The sequence below is a fragment of the Pseudorasbora parva genome, chromosome 11 (genome assembly GCF_024679245.1).
Source record: "Pseudorasbora parva isolate DD20220531a chromosome 11, ASM2467924v1, whole genome shotgun sequence".
Classification (NCBI taxonomy): domain Eukaryota; kingdom Metazoa; phylum Chordata; class Actinopteri; order Cypriniformes; family Gobionidae; genus Pseudorasbora; species Pseudorasbora parva.
In genome coordinates, this window is record NC_090182.1 from 38,576,834 (window position 1) to 38,596,338 (window position 19,505).

Sequence of the window (19,505 nt, forward strand, 5' to 3'; positions counted from 1 at the left end):
AATGACCAATCTCGAGAAATTAAAAGCGGAGATTCTTCTCTTTACGGTGCAGTAAAGCGGATTAGCGGTTTAAAAGTTATTACACATTTTAGAATGATAGTTCTTTTTAGCCGCAGGCGGCTGTCTCAGTCTTTAAGGGTTAACAGATAATAAGTCTACATGATAAATAGACATGTCAATGATCTATGTAGAAGTAGAATCACCTTACCAACATATTAAAAGCAACCTATTTGTCATTTCTCTTTCTCTCAATATGAAGAGGATTACAATCATATAAATAAACTTCCAAGTGCCCAACCAGAAGAACACTGATCACCATAATGGTGATTTCAAACAAAACCATTTTAGAAAATCAGCATTTATTTTTATAAGAAATGCCCCGCCTCTGTTTTGTTTTGTTTTTTGAAAAAATGGCAATCAAGCCAACCAAGTAATCTTACCTTGATTTGTCTGAGTAACAAAGACATAGTATGCGACTAGTACAGAATACAACACTGTAAAAAGTGTCCTTCCGGCTAAACTGAAAACAAAATGTAAAATGTGAGCAGTAACATGGTTTTATTCAAGTTAAAAATATCACTTGAAAAATCAGATGCTGTAATGCTCAGATTTTAGGAAGATGATGATAAAACTAAAGATAACACAATGGTTTATTAATAAGATCCAAATAACAAGCCAATGTGCGAGACATTAACCTAAATACATGTTAAATGTAATTACCATGACAAACTGAACAAAGGAAGACACGTGACTGATGAAAACAAACTGAATGTCCATGAAAACTAAAACAAAACTGAACATTGACGGATGCAAAATATTATATAGTACTGTCATCGTCTAAATAGTACTTGTCACAAAAGTAAGCATGGGCAAGGATGTTAACTCGTCGATTAGTGTGGCTGAGTAGTTGATTTATTCAGTTTTGTTTTAGCTTTAATATTTTTGGCACTTTAAAGGTAATGGATTCAGAGAGGAAGGCGGGATGTTAGCATGCTGAGAGCGTGTGGGGCTTGTGTACTGTCAGCACCGTATAACATCTCTCAGTGAAGTAGCATCTCCAAATCCATCTCCTTTGAAACATCACCCCTGCAGCCATCAAAGTGCCACCATTTTAACAAATCCAACGCATCCAACAAAACATTTCAAGACAGTTAGTATGAGACTCTAAATAACCTGCCGTGAGCAATGTTTCTGTTATTATGCATAGCAAAAGATTTGTGCAATAAAAGGTTATTGGTATTTAGCCTAAAAATTTGTTGAATATGTCATTCACTCTATCTGGTTCCTCTATTATGTAAATTTATGGACGCATGTACTGTAGAGTTGCTTTTAAGACAGCGTGTCAAGTTTAAAACAGTTATAGTTCAGCTTTTTAAAAACACATCTTAGAATGTTTTTGAACAAAAGTCTTACACTGCATTCAAAATCTAATACTTTCTCTACTATAGTCCAACAAAAGTTTGAACAGCAGACGACAGGAGCATTTACAATTAATAAACACTACACTGTAAAAAATACAAACGGAAAATGTACTGGTAATTTTCTGCCAGTAAATTATCCAGTAATTTTACGGAAAGTTCTGTTAACCCTTAAAACACAAACTTATGCAATGTGTAATTCAAAACACGGTAAAAAACCGAGAAAAAGAAAAGAAACGGAAAAAAAAACAGAAAATTGCTTCATATTTATACAGTACATTGTGCCCTACTTTTTTACAGTGTAGTAAATATAAAAAGCGCATTAAACTGTCAAGTAGTGTACTTAAAATACAATAACACTCGTATACACACATTCAATCATATGCACGCACACACTCACACACGGTATATGTTAAAATAGTGGTTCCCTTTCGGGGAACTCGAGCTGCGTCGAAACGCTGTGAGAACGCCTCTGCGTTAATGCGTCGTGAAGCGCCTGTAGAACCATTCCATCGGAAAAAAGATCGATCGTCGGCGTGATGACGTCATCGACCGGAAGCTATAAAACGTCCGTGAAAACAAACAGGAACTAGCTTCTGTGCCTTCAGTAAGCGATCTGTGTGAACCTGTCTGTCTATTTGGTGTTTTTGTCTGTCTATTGAAAGAGTTTTTCCACCCTTTGTTAAATATTCCATATATTTTACAAAAAAGAGAAAATAAAATAGATAGAGAAATGGCGAGCGAAAGCAGTAACTTTAAGAGGTGTGTTCATCCCTGCCCACGCTACATCACGAGTGGGGATACACACTCTCTTTGTGTTGCCTGCTTGGGAGCGCAGCATGCCCAGGCAGCCCTCGAGGGGGCTGCTTGCGAGCACTGTGAGCGTATGCCACTGAGAACGCTGCGCTCCCGCCGGGCACTCTTCGAGGAGGGTGCCTCGGCTCGTGTTCCCCGCGGCTCTGGTCCCGCTGCTGCCGAGGCAGAGCGGAGGCTGCAGTCGTGGGGTTCACAATTGGATGTTGCGGAGGGGTTTGAGACGGGCGCTGCCTTATCTCTGCCCTCACCCGCTCCATCCAGCGGTTCTTCTCGGGGCTTGGAAGCACGCATTGCGGTTTCTTCCCCCCCGAGAGAGCCGCCGGTGCTCCAACTATCCAGCTCCGAGGAGGTGGACGTTGAGAGCATCGCGACTGAAGATTCGCCACTTCAGTCTCCTGCGAGTGATGAGCTCGTTGAGGTTCTAACGCGAGCCGTGGCCAGATTAAACATTGACTGGCCCGTAGAAAGATCTGAGGCAGGAAAGAGACGTTCTAGTAAATTAGACGAAAGATTCCTGCCCGCTCGCGCTTCAGAACCTCAGCGGCGGGGCCTGCCATTCTTCCATGATTTGCACACCGAGGTGGCAACATCATGGAGGAGACCGGCATCATACCGTGTGTTCAGCCCTCAGACTACGGTCTATAGTAACATCATGGGGCTGAAGCACTACGGCTATGGGGCGATGCCAAAGGTAGAAGAGACGCTTGCGAGCCATCTCTCGCCTTCCTCGGCATCGTCCCTAAAGGCCCCGACTTTGCCCACCAGACCATTGAAAACAACGTCGGCACTGGTGGGCAAAGCGTACTCGGCGGCAGGTCAGGCTGCTGCATGCCTTCACACCATGGCAATTATGCAGGCTTATCAGGCTGACCTGCTCAGGGATCTAGATGGACGCGATGAAGTGGGGGGTGACGTCATAAATGAGCTTAGAACAGCAGCTGATATAACTCTCCGGGCCACCAAAGAGACGGCCAGATGTGTTGGCCGCTCGATGGCAGCATTGGTGGCTACGGAGAGACATTTATGGCTCAACCCCACCGAAATCAAAGAGAGGGAGAAGAGCTTTCTGCTCGACGCGCCGCTGTCTCCTGGTGGCCTCTTCGGTGACGCAGTACACACTGTCACCGAGAGGTTCCAGGAGTCAAAGAAACAAGCTGCGGCGCTGAAGCAGTTTCTCCCTCTCCGAGTCCAGGTCCCTGGGGCTGCCGCTGACATCAGGCAGCCCAAGCCGAGTACGAGCTCAGCTCACAGGGCACAACAAAAGCAGAGCGTCGCCGCTCGGGCTCCCCCTCAGCGCGGGGACCAGGGGCGGCGCTCTCAGACGAAGCCTTCGAGGGGCAGGGCTGATCTGCGGACAGTCCTGATCGCCAAGAAGGCTTCGTCGAAGCGTTCCTGACGCCAGAAGCGTCAGGACGCTGAGGGTGGTTCCCCCCGTAGGGAAACGGTGCTTACCCCTGCCTACGGTACCCGTTTCCCTACGGCACCCTCGGGGGGCCGCGCTGCCAACCCTGCCGCAATGCCGGGGCGCAGTCGGTCTCCGCGGGCCACCCGAGGGTGGTCCGCACCCCCTTCGGGGGGTCCCCGAGCAGTCAAGTCAGTTGTTCCCTGCCGGTCCGCCGCTTCAGGGCACTGTGCTTGTTGCTCAAAATACACCAGAGGCCAGCCTCGAGAGGCTGGTTCCCTTAGTAGATTTTCTAGACGAATGGAAACGTCTATCAAATATATCTCAGTGGGTCCTGCAGATAGTAGAAAAGGGGTATGCCATTCAATTCAGAAGTCGGCCACCTCCTTTCTGCGGTGTCCTACCTACAGTGGTGGGCCCGGAGCAGGCTCTGGTAATGGCACAGGAAGTAGAGACACTCCTGCAAAAAGGGGCTATAGAGAGGGTTTCCCCTCCCAGCAGGGAGTCTGGCTTTTACAGCCGTTACTTCATCGTGCCGAAGAAGGATGGGGGCTTATGCCCGATATTAGATCTGCGGCTATTGAATCGCTCGGTGGCCAAGCTCAAATTCAAGATGCTTACACTCAGACAGATTGTAGCGCAGGTCAGATCGGAGGATTGGTTTGTCACCATAGACCTCAAAGATGCGTATTTTCATGTCTCCATCCGTCCACATCACAGGAAGTTCCTGAGGTTTGCCTTCGGGGGAGAGGCATACCAATATCGTGTACTTCCCTTCGGTCTAGCACTGTCACCCCGCACGTTCACCAAGTGTGTGGATGCAGCTCTGGCGCCGCTGCGTCTTCAGGGCATCCGCATACTGAACTACATCGACGACTGGCTGATTCTAGCGAATACAGAGCAGATGGCGGTTCAGCATCGAGATGCTGTTCTCGCCCATATGTCGAAGCTGGGGTTGAGGCTGAACGCCAAGAAGAGTGTGCTTTCTCCGGCTCAGAGAACCACTTTTCTAGGTGTGAACTGGGACTCGATAATTATGCGGGCGCAATTATCGCCAACACGCATAGCGTCGATCCTGGCAGCCGCCAAAGAACAGAAGCTAGGCCGAGCCGTCACTGTGAAACAGTTCCAGAAACTGTTAGGTCTCATGGCAGCAGCGTCCAACGTGATACCTCTTGGCCTACTGTACATGAGGCCACTGCAGTGGTGGCTCAAAACACAAGGGTTCTCCCCGAGGGGAAATCCGCTCCGCACGATCAAAGTCACGCGGCGATGCCTACGTGCTCTGGTCATGTGGAAAAACCCGGGGTTTTTATCTCAGGGTCCCGTGTTGGGGGCTCATGTTCGTCGCGTAACGCTAACGACAGACGCCTCCCTCACGGGCTGGGGGGCGACCATGAGTGGTCGCTCATCCCAGGGTCTATGGCAGGAACATCAGCGGCACTGGCACATAAATCGGCTGGAGATGCTCGCAGTGTTTCTTGCATTGAAACAGTTCCTGCCCGACCTCAGGGGCCACCACGTACTAGTCAGAACAGACAACACGTCCGTGGTGGCCTATATAAATCACCAGGGGGGTCTGAGGTCTCGTCCGTTGGACAAATTGGCACATCGGATCCTCCTGTGGGCCCAAGGGAAATTGCTGTCAATCAAGGCAGTATATATCCCGGGGGCCCTAAACCAGGAAGCAGACAACCTGTCGAGACAGGGGCCGAGGCCCGGGGAATGGAGACTCCACCCAGAGGTGGTGGAGCTCCTATGGAAGGTTTATGGGAAAGCAGAGATAGACCTGTTCGCTTCGGCAGAGAACTCTCACTGCCCGCGGTGGTTTTCTCTGACCCATCCGGCTCCGCTGGGGCTGGATGCCATGGTACAGGAGTGGCCGAGGCTGCCTCTGTACGCCTTCCCCCCGATTGTTCTGCTTCCAGGAGTTCTGGAGAGGGTACGCCGGGACGGGGCCCAGGTACTCCTAGTGGCCCCGAACTGGCCGACCCGAGTATGGTTTTCGGACCTGATATCTCTCCTGGAAGGCTCTCCGATGGAGATTCCGACCAGGAGGGATCTACTCTCTCAGGTGGGCGGGAGATTCCTGCACCCACGCCCGGAGATGTGGAAACTGTGGGCCTGGCCTCTGAGGGGGCTAGGCTCATAGAGGAGGGTCTCTCGGCCGAGGTCGTAGAGACCATCCTACACTCCAGAGCTCCGTCCACGAGGAAGATGTACGCTTTGAAATGGAGACTTTTCTCAGCTTGGTGCAGAGAACGCCAGTGGGATCCAGTTAACTGCCCGGTTGGTACAGTGCTGGAGTTCCTGCAGGAAAGGTTCTCTGCAGGGTTGACCCCCTCCACACTTAAGGTGTACGTGGCGGCCTTGGGCGCTGTCCACGCCCCTTGCAGTGGAGTGTCTTTGGGAAGACACCCTCTAATTACACGCTTCCTTCGTGGCACATTAAGGTTGAGGCCAGTTATGCACTCGAGGGTCCCGGCATGGGACTTGGCCATTGTTTTGAGGGGCTTGTCCGGACCTCCGTTCGAACCTTTGGAGGAGGTTTCGGATAAGTTCCTCACCCTGAAAACTATCTTCCTTTTGGCCATTTCATCTCTTAAAAGGATAGGAGATATTCAGTCCCTGTCAGTAGGGCCCTCATGTCTAGAGTTCGCGCCTGGGATGGTGAAAGCATTTCTGCATCCCAGGCCGGGTTATGTCCCCAAGGTTCCTACGAGCCCACGGGGCCCCATCACTCTACAAGCCTTCTGTCCTCCTCCATTCTTGACGTCAGACCAGGAAAGATTAAATCTGCTGTGTCCGGTGAGGGCACTGGATACTTATGTCCACAGAGCTGCCCTGTGGAGAAAAACTGAACAATTGTTTGTTTGCTTCGGACCCCCTAAGAAGGGGGCTCCTGTATCCAAGCAGAGGATGAGCAAGTGGGTGGCCGAGGCCATTTCACTTGCTTATGAAGCTGCCGGGCAGCCATCTCCTTTGGCTGTCCGGGCACATTCTACCAGGGGTATGGCTGCTTCTAAAGCACTTTTGTCGGGGGCTTCCCTCCATGATATATGTAACGCGGCCGGATGGTCGTCTCCTTCTACCTTCGTCAGGTTCTACGAGCTAGACCTGGCATCTACAGTAGGGGCACAGGTTCTCTCGTAACCGTGTGCGCTTCGGTTTCACACATACGAGACACTTGGTCCTATGGCGATGTGGGTATAAGCGTTCTCACAGCGTTTCGACGCAGCTCGAGTTCCCCGAAAGGGAACGTCTCAGGTTACGTATGTAACCCTAGTTCCCTGAGGGAACGAGACGCTGCGTCGCTCTGCCATACTCCCGGCGTGTCCGTGATCACTTACTTCAGGCTTTATCAGAAGTTAGTTCCTGTTTGTTTTCACGGACGTTTTATAGCTTCCGGTCGATGACGTCATCACGCCGACGATCGATCTTTTTTCCGATGGAATGGTTCTACAGGCGCTTCACGACGCATTAACGCAGAGGCGTTCTCACAGCGTTTCGACGCAGCGTCTCGTTCCCTCAGGGAACTAGGGTTACATACGTAACCTGAGACGTTCCCTTTTTATTACTCACTTTTGTGTTTTGCTTTTGTTGTGTTCCCTCTGCCATTTGAGCCCGATCTCACGAAAATGCGTATAAATAGTACGAGTGTGCAATCCCGTGGAATGTATTCACCAAAATTAGTTTTGGCGTGCATATGGTACGTTGTTCTTCATGTGCATATGATACGCACTTTATGCCGTATTATACGTATGAACCCCCCACCCCACCACCCTAATCCAATCCAAGAGTGTGTCATATGCACAGCAGAAAGTGCATATCATATGCACGCGAAAAACTGCGTAGCATTTGCACGCCCAAACTCATTTTGGTGTATCCATTCTACGAGATTTCACACTCGTACTATTGATACGCATTACCATGAGATCGTGTTGGCCACTTTATGCTAGCAAGACAAGTGCGTGTGCAGCAAATGACATCAGAGAAACGTCAATAGGCTGTAGAAGCTATAATTGATTATGGTCTATTACTGCATTGATGCAGAATCGTCCACGTCTGCATTTAGATGCATCGTAGAAACGAAAAATTTCAACACCCCTAATAGTATTTGAAAAACACTAGGTGGATGACATACTACTTTCACAGAGATTCAGAAATGATTATTCGGTGGTCACTTTAAGCCATAAGCGGTCATCTCGGATATTCCCCAGTAAATGCGAGTCGTACGTCATTGAAAAAAGGACGGCGGGGAATGACGTCAACTCAAGTGGACACGAACTGCAATCAAGGGCCAGTGTTGCCAAGTCTGCGGTTTTCCTGCGGAATCGGGCGACTTTACAGTTTTTCTCAGTCGCTTTGGTACATTTCTCGAATCAAACTCACAATTTGCAAAACAGTGAGTGCATTTCTCAAAACAATTTGTACAAATAGCAAAACACCATGGATAACCTGCAAAAGCCACTCTCTTAATCAAAATCCTTAGTTCATCTCTCAAAAGTAAATATCTGTGTCAATGAACATGTCAGTGCCATCAGAATGACAAGTCCTTGTGTCATTGTGTACGGATAAGACAGTCAAGTTGTTTAGTCATGTTGTCAATATAGCAGTTTACTCTGGAGGGATGTTCTGATGGAAACTATGGCTAAAGTTTTGATGACAATTAATGTCAATTGTAAGCTACATCTGATATGCTGGTCTATAACTCCTCCCCGCCCTGTATTTTGCTCTCTCACTGACTGTAGGCTGTAGATTTTGAATTGCAGATAGGTCCAGATATTTAGCATGCCAAATCAGGGAATTTTGCTGCCGTACCTTGGGTGCAGCAGGCACAATGATATAACGCAGCACCTGAAAATAGTCCCCAGCATGCGCCCTGTGTAATATCATTGCGCCGCTGCACCCATAGTACGGCAGCAAAGTTCCTCAAATATTGCGCAGGAATGAGAGTAGCCTATAGTTCCTAGACTAGTCATATCGGTCTAGAAAACTGCAACTTTTCATTTTCCGTCAGTCTTAGTACACAATGTAACTATACACATCACAGCAGTAAATAGGAAAATGTTGCCGTTATTTTGTCAATTATTGAGCAGTTGGCTAGATGGAGCCATTTATCTCCAGTCTTTGTGCTAAGCTAGGCTAGCGGTGGGTGGGTTTACTCTTAGCAGCTGCCAAGTGAACGCATACATAATTTGTGAATAATGTCATATCATTTTTAAACACATTTCCATGTATCTAATATGATAAACGGAGCTGCGTTACCTCATACTCATGTTTGGAAAAGCGGAAATAGCGCCGGTGACTCTGTCCCGTCTTCATAATAAATGCCCTGCTGCTCGCTCCAGCGGCCTTGCTCAACTCCCACATCAGTCGGTCCTGCTCTGCTTCACACTACAATAACATTAATAATCACATCCATCAACATGATGTGAGTGATTATTGTGAGGTGAAGACCTGTGAGGTGAAGACCACATGTCCCAAGATTCTGCGCTCAAACCTGGCATCATCAAACTATGCCTTTGTTTTGAATAGGCGCCCTCTAGCGAACGTAAAAATCAGAGGTGGACAGTAACTACGTACATTTACTTGAGTACTGTACTTAAGTACACTTTTTGAGTATCTGTACTTTACTTGAGTATTATTTTTTCTGGAAACTTATGACTTTTACTTCACTACATTTGAAAGACAAATATCGTGCTTTTTACTCCACCACATTTCTATCTAGGTCGAAAGTCGTTTCTGTAGCACCTCTGAAAGTCAGAGGATGATTTTTTCCTTCTTTAAAAGGTTTTTTGTTGTTGTTTCAGACAGTCTATCAGGAATCACTCTTATAGGGTCATATACATTTTGCCTACTTTTTCAAAAATACAAAAATGTATATGTAAAATATAAACTGATCAGTTCATAGCAAAATGGAAGAAGACGGTTCTTAGGCACAAGTGTGTGCACCAATAGACATACTTAGAAAGTATGTTTCAGTTTTTTTTTTTTAAATCAAGATTAGTTTAGTTGGCATACACTTGGTGCATGTCTTAAAAAATATTAAAAATATAAACGTCTGGGAGAAATAGAAGAGTAAAGTTGGGAGAATATCAGAAGTGTATCAGTGTATTGGATCCGTGCATTCGGTCTTAAAGTGACAGCAGCTTTGTAAAGAGCTTTGTAACTTATAAACAAGTATTTTAATTAGTTTAAGTTAGTCATATGATAGTACGTCAGATGGAGCATCACTGAATGACTTAAACCATGATGACAGTGTGCATTTATACAACAATAATAAAATAATGCATTGGCATAAAAAAGGAAATTTACTTTTATACATAAGTACTTTTAAAAACAAATACTTCTGTACTTTTACTTGAGTAAAAATCTGTTTTTACAACTTTCACTTGTAACAGAGTAATATTTGACCAGTAGTACTTTTACTTTTACTCAAGTAAAATTTGTGTACTTTGTCCACCTCTGGTAAAAATGACATCATGAGAATTGGACCCTAGAGTGTGACCAAAAATCGCAATGACCTTGTTTACGTCTAGATCAACCCCTTCTCTTCTGAAAGACTGGAGACACTGCATCAAAGGCCATTTAGACCATTAAACCCCTGTTCTCAAAGAGGTCCATGAAGTAAAGTGATTCTCCATGGAGAAAAAGTCTAAGCCATCAACACACATTCCAAAGAGCAGAAAATCCTGATCAGGGCTCATGCACACATTCCCATTTCATAATACCATTGGTCATAAAACATCTTGACCAGAGCCAGGTTGAACAGATTTGCAGATTTAGCTGGATTTTAGAATGGCTGAGGATATCTTAATGATGAATGTGCTTCATCAATGACAATAAATGATGACAAGCTAGATTTAAATATTTGTGTGTGTGTGTGTGACATATGTAAACAATATGAAACTATATACAGTGAGTTAATGTAGAACGTGTTTGTCTGGTAGATCCCGAGCACTTGACTTTGAGGCATGTGGAAATCATATGAGAGCATGCAGACACACTTTATCCACTTAGCAGTGTCATGTGCACTGAGATGTTCCTGTCCGTCAAACGTCTGTGTGTAGAGTAGTAGAGTATGAATGTCTTTGCATTGGATACAATGTAGCAATCCAATAATGCTGCAGAAGCTTTTCTCAGAACTTATATCCTATTGTTGCAATGACTTCCAGTCAACTGGTGTTTTTTTACTAGAGGAAAGAAGTCACAAGTTTTGAACAGTATATCTAATATTTTAATATTTGAAAACTAACACATCTTTTTGTTAAATTTTATGTTTGAAATGCGTACTTCCTTTTGTTTTAATACATTTTACTTGGGTTGAAATCTATGCCAATACATTCATATGTTTTTAAGTATTAAGGGAATCAAGAGGAAGGCAAAAAGAGAAAAGTATTAATGATATTTTAGTATGTAATTCAAATGTAGCACGTTGCTAATATTTCTAAGGACACTGAAGGTTGTCCGAACGAAATGTTTCCCATCTGAACACAGATATGTGTGGGATGTATAGCTGAGCTGTCCAAGAACCATAAGAGTAAACAGTCTCTGATCCGGCCTGCTTGTGTTTGGATAACCTTGTTTGGCTCCAGGAGCAACGCTCCGTTGCTTTTAATAAATTTCATTTGCAACTCAAAGCTTCCACCGCCATGCCTTGCCCCCACTGAAGCTCGGAGAAATGAATGGATTTTGTGTGCATTTTTCTGGAATGTAATAACACAGGTTTTCTTTGGAGAGAGTGTGCCATACTTGCCCCAGAGGATTCTCAGTATTCTTGCGTGTGATGTCATTAGGCAAGATGGTAGATTTCTTGGAACAACATTTAATAAACAAGCTCTCTTCAGAGGGATTATCTGTGATCGCTTGTAATTGTCATTTTCGCCATCACTTCTGATAATTCAACAAGATGTTTATTTGTGTATTTGTGCTCTTTCAAGTTATCTATCTATCTATCTATCTATCTATCTATCTATCTATCTATCTATCTATCTATCTATCTATCTATCTATCTATCTATCTATCTATCTATCTATCTATCTATCTATCTATCTATCTATCTATCTATCTATCTATCTATCTATCTATCTATCTATCTATCTATCTATCTATCTATCTATCTATCTGTCTGTCTGTCTGTCTGTCTGTCTGTCTGTCTGTCTGTCTGTCTGTCTGTCTGTCTGTCTGTCTGTCTGTAAGTTCTGTCTGTCTGTCTGTCTGTCTGTCTGTAAGTTGTCTGTCTGTCTGCCTTTCTGTCTGCCTTTCTGTCTGTCTGTCGATCTGTATGTGCTATAATAATAATTATTATTGTGTTATTGTTGTTCTCCTGTAGGAGATGACCCACTCCTGGCCTCCACCTCTCACTGCCATCCACACACCAGGAAAAGCTGAACAGACCAAGTTTCCAATCCCTTCAAAGGTGGGCTCTCTCTCTCTCTCTCTCTCTCTCTCTCTCTCTCTCTCTCTCTCTCTCTCTCTCTCTCTCTCTCTCTCTCTCTCTCTCTCTCTCTCTCTCTCTCTCTCTCTCTCTGGTTCTGGCTCTGTTCAAAAACCGAGTGAGTTGTCTACTGCCTACTCAGACACCTTGATAAGCAGTAACTCCACACGCCATCGGAGGCTCACACTTATGTTGTGTGTATTCATTACAATTTGATGTTAGCGTGTTTCTATGGTAACAATGCAATACTCTAACAAACAAAAATGCAGCATACACAAACATATGGTAAATAGTGGGATATGCCCAAAGTCACATAACTTATTGTGTCATTGCATCATATATTGCCAATAGTAATATCAGCTAAAATCGACATCATACACATACTCTAGTAATTGATATGTCTATTTAAATGTTTTTTTAACTATGTAAAATAAGATAGACTGCATAATTGGCCTATATTTTTCTCTTGCTTGTGCTCTTCCACAGACCGCATTTATTATGTAGCCTATAGTTTGTTCATATTTGCATTTTTATGCATAGTAAAAGTTCCCTAATCTAAAATGTTCCCTAATCAGCTATTTTAATATAGTTTGACTCTAATTGTAGGTTGTGGATAATTGCCCTGACTAAACTCCTTGTTTTATATTATTGTATTGATTATAAGATTACACATATTTATTTATTGGGAACCAATACATTTTATAATAAATACAAATATGTATTATTAAAGGTTCCCAAAACCCTTTCCCTTTAAACCCACTTTCGGTTTTATTCGGATAAAGATACAAATCATTTTGAGATACACCGATAACTTTATTAGGTAGGTGGTATGTGTCAAAGTAACATCCACATGGATGGCATACTGCCTCCATCCGGCTTGCCTTCTTCCCATAGTGCATCCTGGTGTCATGTGTTCCCCAGGTTAGCGACGGACACGCAACCGGCCATCCATGTGATAAAAAAAACGTGATTCATCAGACCAGGCCACCTTGTTCAGTTGCTGCATGGTCCAATTCTAATGCTCAGACGCCCACTAATGGCGCTTTCGGTGGTGGACAGGGGTCAGCATGAGCACCCTGACTGGTCTGCGGCTGGGCAGCACCATACGCAACAAACTGTGATGCACTGTGTATTCTGACACATTTCTATCAGAATCAGCATTAACTTCTTGAGCAATTTGAGCTACAGCAGCTTGTCTGTTTGATCGGGCCACACGGGCCAGCCTTCGCTCCTCACGTTCATCAATGAGCCTTGGGCGCCCATGACCCTGTCGCCTGTTCCTTCCTTGGGCCACTTGATATATACTGACCACTGCAGACCGGGTACACCCCACAAGAGCTGCAGTTTTGGAGATGCTCTGACCCAGTCATCTAGCATCACAATTTGGCCCTGGTCAAACTCCCTCAAATCATGACACTTGCCCATTTTTCCTGCATCTAACACATCAACTTTGAGGGGAAAATGCACCCACTAATAAGTGCCTTGATGAAGAGATTAATCAGTGTTATTCACTTCACCTGTCATAGTGTTATGTCTGATTGGTGTTTTTACAGATACAAATATTGTTTTTTTTCTACAGAGTTTCTAGAACTGATTAACCTCAAATGGTTTGCACAGACACAATTTAAACAGGATATTTTTATAATCTACTTAGTTATAATCTAATAACTACTTAGTTTTTTTATAAACTACTTTAGGAAATGCAACATTTACATACTGAAAATCTCACTCTCGGTTACATTGTTAACATTCAGCATCATAATATTTGCAGGTAAATCTGGTTATAATTTATATTATAAATAGTTATATATAATTATATATATATATATATATATATATATATATATATATATTTTTTTTTTTTTTTTTTTTTTTTTTTGTCTGAGCAGACTTTGGGCTGTTTTCATAACGCTTATGTGACACTCTTCACCCGATGTCATGCGACAGGCGTCCTGAGATGTTGGAAGGACTGTCATTAGCATGATGTCAGAATGTATTTTCCTCTCAGCTGCTTTGGCCAGTTATTCTACTGTCCATGTGTATTATATGACAGGTTAAACCATTTAATCAGTGGTTTTACCTGTGAGAATAAACCTGCAGAGTTTGGGAATGATATTCTAAATTGAAATAACAGGCCTGTTAAAGGGATAGTTCACTTTGAATTTAAATTTTGATATGTTTTAGCTTACCTCATGGGCATCCGAGATGTAGGAGTATTTGTTTCCCCAGTAGTTTCAATTTTGATCATTTTAGGTCAAACCGTTCTTGTCTGTGCCTCACATAATGCAGGTCTATGGTCACCACCTCAAAGAGCATACACAGAGAAGTCCAAATTAAACAATCCCCCATCGTAAGTACACACTGATGGCCTAAGACATGAAACGAGCGGTTTGTGTGAGAAAACGAACAGTATTTATACCGTTTTTACCTCTTGTACATCACTACGTCCGACTGATCCGAGGGCGCGCATGCGTGTTTCCTGTGGTGTACAAGAGGTAAAAACGATATAAATACTGTTCGTTTTCTCACACAAACCGCTCATTTCATGTCTTAGGCCATCAGTGTGTACTTACGATGGGGGATTGTTTAATTTGGACTTCTCTGTGTATGCTCTTTGAGGTGGTGACCATAGACCTGCATTATGTGAGGCACAGACAAGAACAGTTTGACCTAAAATGATCAAAATTGAAACTACTGGGGAAACAAATACTCCTACATCTCGGATGCCCATGAGGTAAGCTAAAGCATATCAAAATTTAATTTCAAAGTGAACTATCCCTTTAAAGAAAAGAAAAAAATAAAATGTGTAAGCTCTGGACTTTACACTCAAGTTCCCTTCAAATCCCATGATGCTCTTTTCTCTTAGCCGTGGCGTCTGCCGTTTGCCTCTTAATAGGGCATGGTCTGAATCTCATAAGTTGGCCTGGATGACACTGCTAATAATACGCTGACTCTATAAATCCCAAAGTAATGTGCCATCGGCGGGCGCAGACATCTCTCCACCGCACCGCTTACCGCTCAAGTGTGATTTGTGTGCCTGCTCTAATTGTATTAGTGTAAAATCAATTAAAGCTATCAGCAGAACTATTTCCCATCTGTGGCTGCTCCATGTGAGTTAATGCACAGAATGTAGCACTCATGTTTTTTTGTTGTTGTTGTTGTTGTTGTTGTCAGATTTTATCATCATGCTTGTTTTTATTTTATTATTTTCAGTTTTTAGTTGTTGTCTTTGACTGCATCTATCTCTCTCTTTCTATTGCAGGATTCCCAGCTTGTGACCTCAGGATACAATGGAAGTAAGGAACATCTTGCTTCTACATGTCACATTTTACAGTACTGAATAAAAAGCACAAAATAAAAGCAATACACTTCAGATTTTCATGTGCCATATTCCTGGTATTTGGTGTGCAGTCAAACCTGATTGCTTATATTTGTGAAATTCTTTTCACAGAACGCTGCAATGTTCCTAGTAACAAGCCTGCAACCAAGTCGGTACCACAGAAGTCGTGAGTATTCATTTGATGAATTATTTGAGAGTGGAGAAAGAGAGAAAGAGATGGAATAAGTTCACAGTCTTTGCTTTGTTCCCCTGTCAAACATTTCCCAGTGAAACACGTCTGACCAATTCCCAGCTGAGGGGAAAACAAACATTGCAAATGGTGGTCCTTCTCTTTAACCTGTTAACCTATGCACGTCATTTGCCCTTTCCTAGACATATTTATTGACACCTTATTTGATGTCAGTGAAATGCCATTGACTGAAGAGGACACATATTATATTCTTCTAAACATACTGTCTTGCAATATATTTTTTGCCTCATTTTCTTCAGGCTTCTAAAATGGAACATAATGCATTGCATTATTTATGTCTATAGAAAAAGAAATCTGGTGTTTATAGTGTAAAACTGTAGTGATTAAAGCCCGGGATGCATTGCCCGATTTTCGGCTGTCACAGATGAAAGATTCCCATCATGAAACAATCGTGTCGATTTTTTGCGATCTAATCGGCGGTACTATGTTGTACAGTGAGAGAAGTTCAAAGATGGCCAGTGTCACGATCTTGAGACCAAAGATAGCCTACAATCATTTTCTGACAGTGTCAGTAATTCAATATGATCACCGCACAGTGTGTTTGCTGCTACCTATGATCTATGTCTAATGACCAGCCAATTAAAATGTATCCCGGGCTTTAAGGAACTTTACGGAAATATATTTTTTTTAAATAAAGAGCCCTATTTTAACAACCTGAGTGCCTGGTCTGAAGCACATGGCACAATTGCACTTTTACAAGTGTAACAACAGAAAAAAAATATCTCATCTCCCATTCCCTTTAAAAGCCAGTTGCGCTTGCACCATGGCGAATTCGCTATTTACGTACATGGAGGAATTTGCGAACGGATAGACTGAACGCTTCTCCAGAGAGAAATCCTTTTATTTTTTATATTTAAAAATGTGTGTGTTTGCTGCTGTGCGCCCCTGCGTCCCTGTGTGTGTGTAATAAGCAGAGTGTTCCTTAAGTTGTTCACCGCCTATATTACTAACACGCCCTTTAAATAACGGGGGACAAAACGCTGCTATTGACTTTAGACCAGGTTTTTTTACAATCGTTTTCAGTTCCTCAAAATAGCACTGCGCCAACAATGCGCCTAAACACCTTGTTTTCAGTCCAGCACGCCCAGGGGTGATCAGATGGGCGTGAATGCATTTGCTATTTAAACATCGTGGCACTGGACGTTAAAATTAAACTGCATCGGGCTTTGCATTCGGGCTTTGCATCAGGCTTTGCATCCTCGTTGCTTGGTAAAATGATTGTACAGCCACTGTAGTGAGATGGACTTTGTAACGAAGTCTTTAGTGCCTTTTATGGGTCTTGTGAGTGGGTCAGTGGGAATGTACTGAATGCCAATGGAGGCCTATCTGAAGCCTTTCTCAGCCATCAGCTTTCAACAAAAATACAAAAATATCTTCATTTGTGTTCCGAAGAGGAACGAAGATGTTATGGGTGTCCAATTACATTAGGGTGAGTGATTAATGAAATAATTTTCATTTTTGGGTGAACTAACCCTTTAACTATGACCTTTGCCTCAATAAACTTCCAATTAGTTGTTAGGTTTAAACAATAAATAGCCAATATCCTATAATGCATGCTAATAAGCAACTAGTTAATGGCGAGAATTGAACCCTACAATAAAGTGATAAAGTGAAATAAGGTAAAGCAAGAAAACATTGTTTTTACAATTTGAGAACATTTTTTTTTAAGGCATTTGCCAAAATTCTTGTGTTAATGTCATTAGGCATATTTATGACACCAACTGTCCAATTCTTGACACTTAAAGGGATAGTTCACCCAAAAATGAGCATAAAGAGAGATATTTTAAAGAATGTTGCTTATCAAATGGTTGCTGGTCCCCATTTGACTTTCATAGTATTGAGAGAAGAAGAAAAAAAATACTATGGAAGTCAACAGGGATTTGGGTGAACTATCCCTACGATAAACTTCCAGTTGCAATTTTACTGTTTTCTCATCTTCTTCTCATTCAAAATCATCAGGTACTTCAGCTAGTGAGTTGTAATTTTGTGACGAGCATAGCTTTCGAAAGTGGTAGGCATGCGTGGTTTAGTAGTTGTCATCGTAAAACTTTTTGTGTATTTTTGCTTTATCTATAAAAGTGCTTGGAAACTTGACGATTGTTGCTAGTAATTTGTAAGTAAATGTATAATGGTTTACAGATGTTAACTGTACTTTTGCTTTGTGCTAAGACACAGATGGGTTTAATACCATGAGGGATTCACTTGAAACTTCTTTCTGAATGAATACCAAAAAAGTATTAAACCTTAGTGTTGTCAAATTCTGTCCAACGGCAGGTTTCCAAACAGTTATGACAAAGTCAAACAAATGAAAGTGTGTGTGTGTTGGTTTGTAGAGGCAGCGATGGGGTGATACTGCAAACAATAGCTGGAGGAATGCTGCATTGTTTACTCGCGGAAGCCACTTAAAGGCTGCCGTTATCTGCTGATCTGGCCCCAGTCTCTGATATGTCATTTTCTCTTCCTTCCAGAGACCCAGAGCAAGCCTTGAGCACTGCTCTTCATGTTTACCGCATGCCTTTCGCATATCTCACTGTCTTCTTACACTGCTCCATTATTCCTTTGCTTCTGCTCAAAATCACCCCGCTTGTATTCCTCTCAATTATGTGCAAGATATCTGAAAGGTCTTAAATGATTTAACCAGTCCAAATGTTTAGGGATGCAGCCCTCGGGGCAAGGACATTTCTGTCAATACTGGCTTTGTCCTCGAGAGCTGACTGCATGAACTTAGCCTGAATGTTTGAATTGTTGTGAAGACAGAAATGAATATCAGGGAAATATCGTGTTGACAGATATGTTACATGATATCAAGCAGCCTTTGAATGTCAAGGGGGGATAACAAATGCAAGTTTGTCGTCTATGCGCCATGCTTGAACGGAACACAAGCATGGATGAGATTACATTGATTTCATTGACGGGACAATGCACAATTTAATTGGATCCACTTATGATGCACAAGTGAGCTTTATAATACCATGAAAAAGCAATGTCTTGACTAGATGTCTTTGCTAAGTGTTGTTAACTCGCACAACCTCGGGCAGTAAAATTCCTCACTCTACCACACCGATACCTCAAGACTAACACGGAGGATTCAGATATGCCATCTTATAAACCTTTAGCACTTGAATCTCTCCCACTTGTGCCACAATCATCCATTAGGTGGATAGTACAGAGGCTTTAATTTGAAGTTTACCGTGGTGAGGAGTCGTAAAACGGCACTTTTCCTCGGCAGATCGGCCATTTTGTAACCTCCTTGCGAGTGGCGGTGATCAGCGGTGTAATTTACTCGGAGCCTGATATTAGTCACACTCAACTGGCGCTTTTCCCACCGTCTGTGAGAGCACACCAGAGAATATGGGCCGGTGTCAAACACAGACAGGGCCGCAAGCCAAGGATAGCCTCTACTGGTAGATTAGATATTCTCAGGGATGTCGCTTCCCTGGCACGTTCTGCCTGAGGATATTATTATGGTGTTACATACCACTATGCTGACTGGAATTTTGTATTTATAAATATCTATGTGTTTTATTTGACCAGCACCTTCACTGAAAGTGCCCTATTATGCTATTTTAAAGACTCCTTTTTCGTCTCCTACAGCAGGTTTACATGCATGAGTTGTCTTTCATTTTCTCATAATATACATTGCACAGCACCACATTTTTTAATGATTCTAATATGACTTTTGTGAAGATTTAAGCTGAATCCGAAATCGCCCCTGATACCCCTTAATAGTGGCTTTATTTGAGGGGATGTTCATTTGTAGTGGTGTCTAAAACCATAGTGGACGTTAGTGAGTGCACTCATTCAATTCCACATTACACCGCAGTAACAAGCGCACAGCT

The 19,505-nt window shown here is 43.1% G+C and overlaps 1 protein-coding gene across 1 annotated transcript in view; it reads left to right on the forward strand.

Annotated features, from left to right (window-relative positions):
• Positions 1–19,505, forward strand: part of aff2 (AF4/FMR2 family, member 2) — a 386,660-nt gene that overhangs the window by 213,600 nt on the left and 153,555 nt on the right. The window contains exons 5-7 of the mRNA XM_067457882.1: positions 11,972–12,058; positions 15,339–15,372; positions 15,528–15,582. Coding sequence (XP_067313983.1) covers positions 11,972–12,058; positions 15,339–15,372; positions 15,528–15,582 — 176 coding nt within the window. The remainder of the gene's footprint in view (positions 1–11,971; positions 12,059–15,338; positions 15,373–15,527; positions 15,583–19,505) is intronic.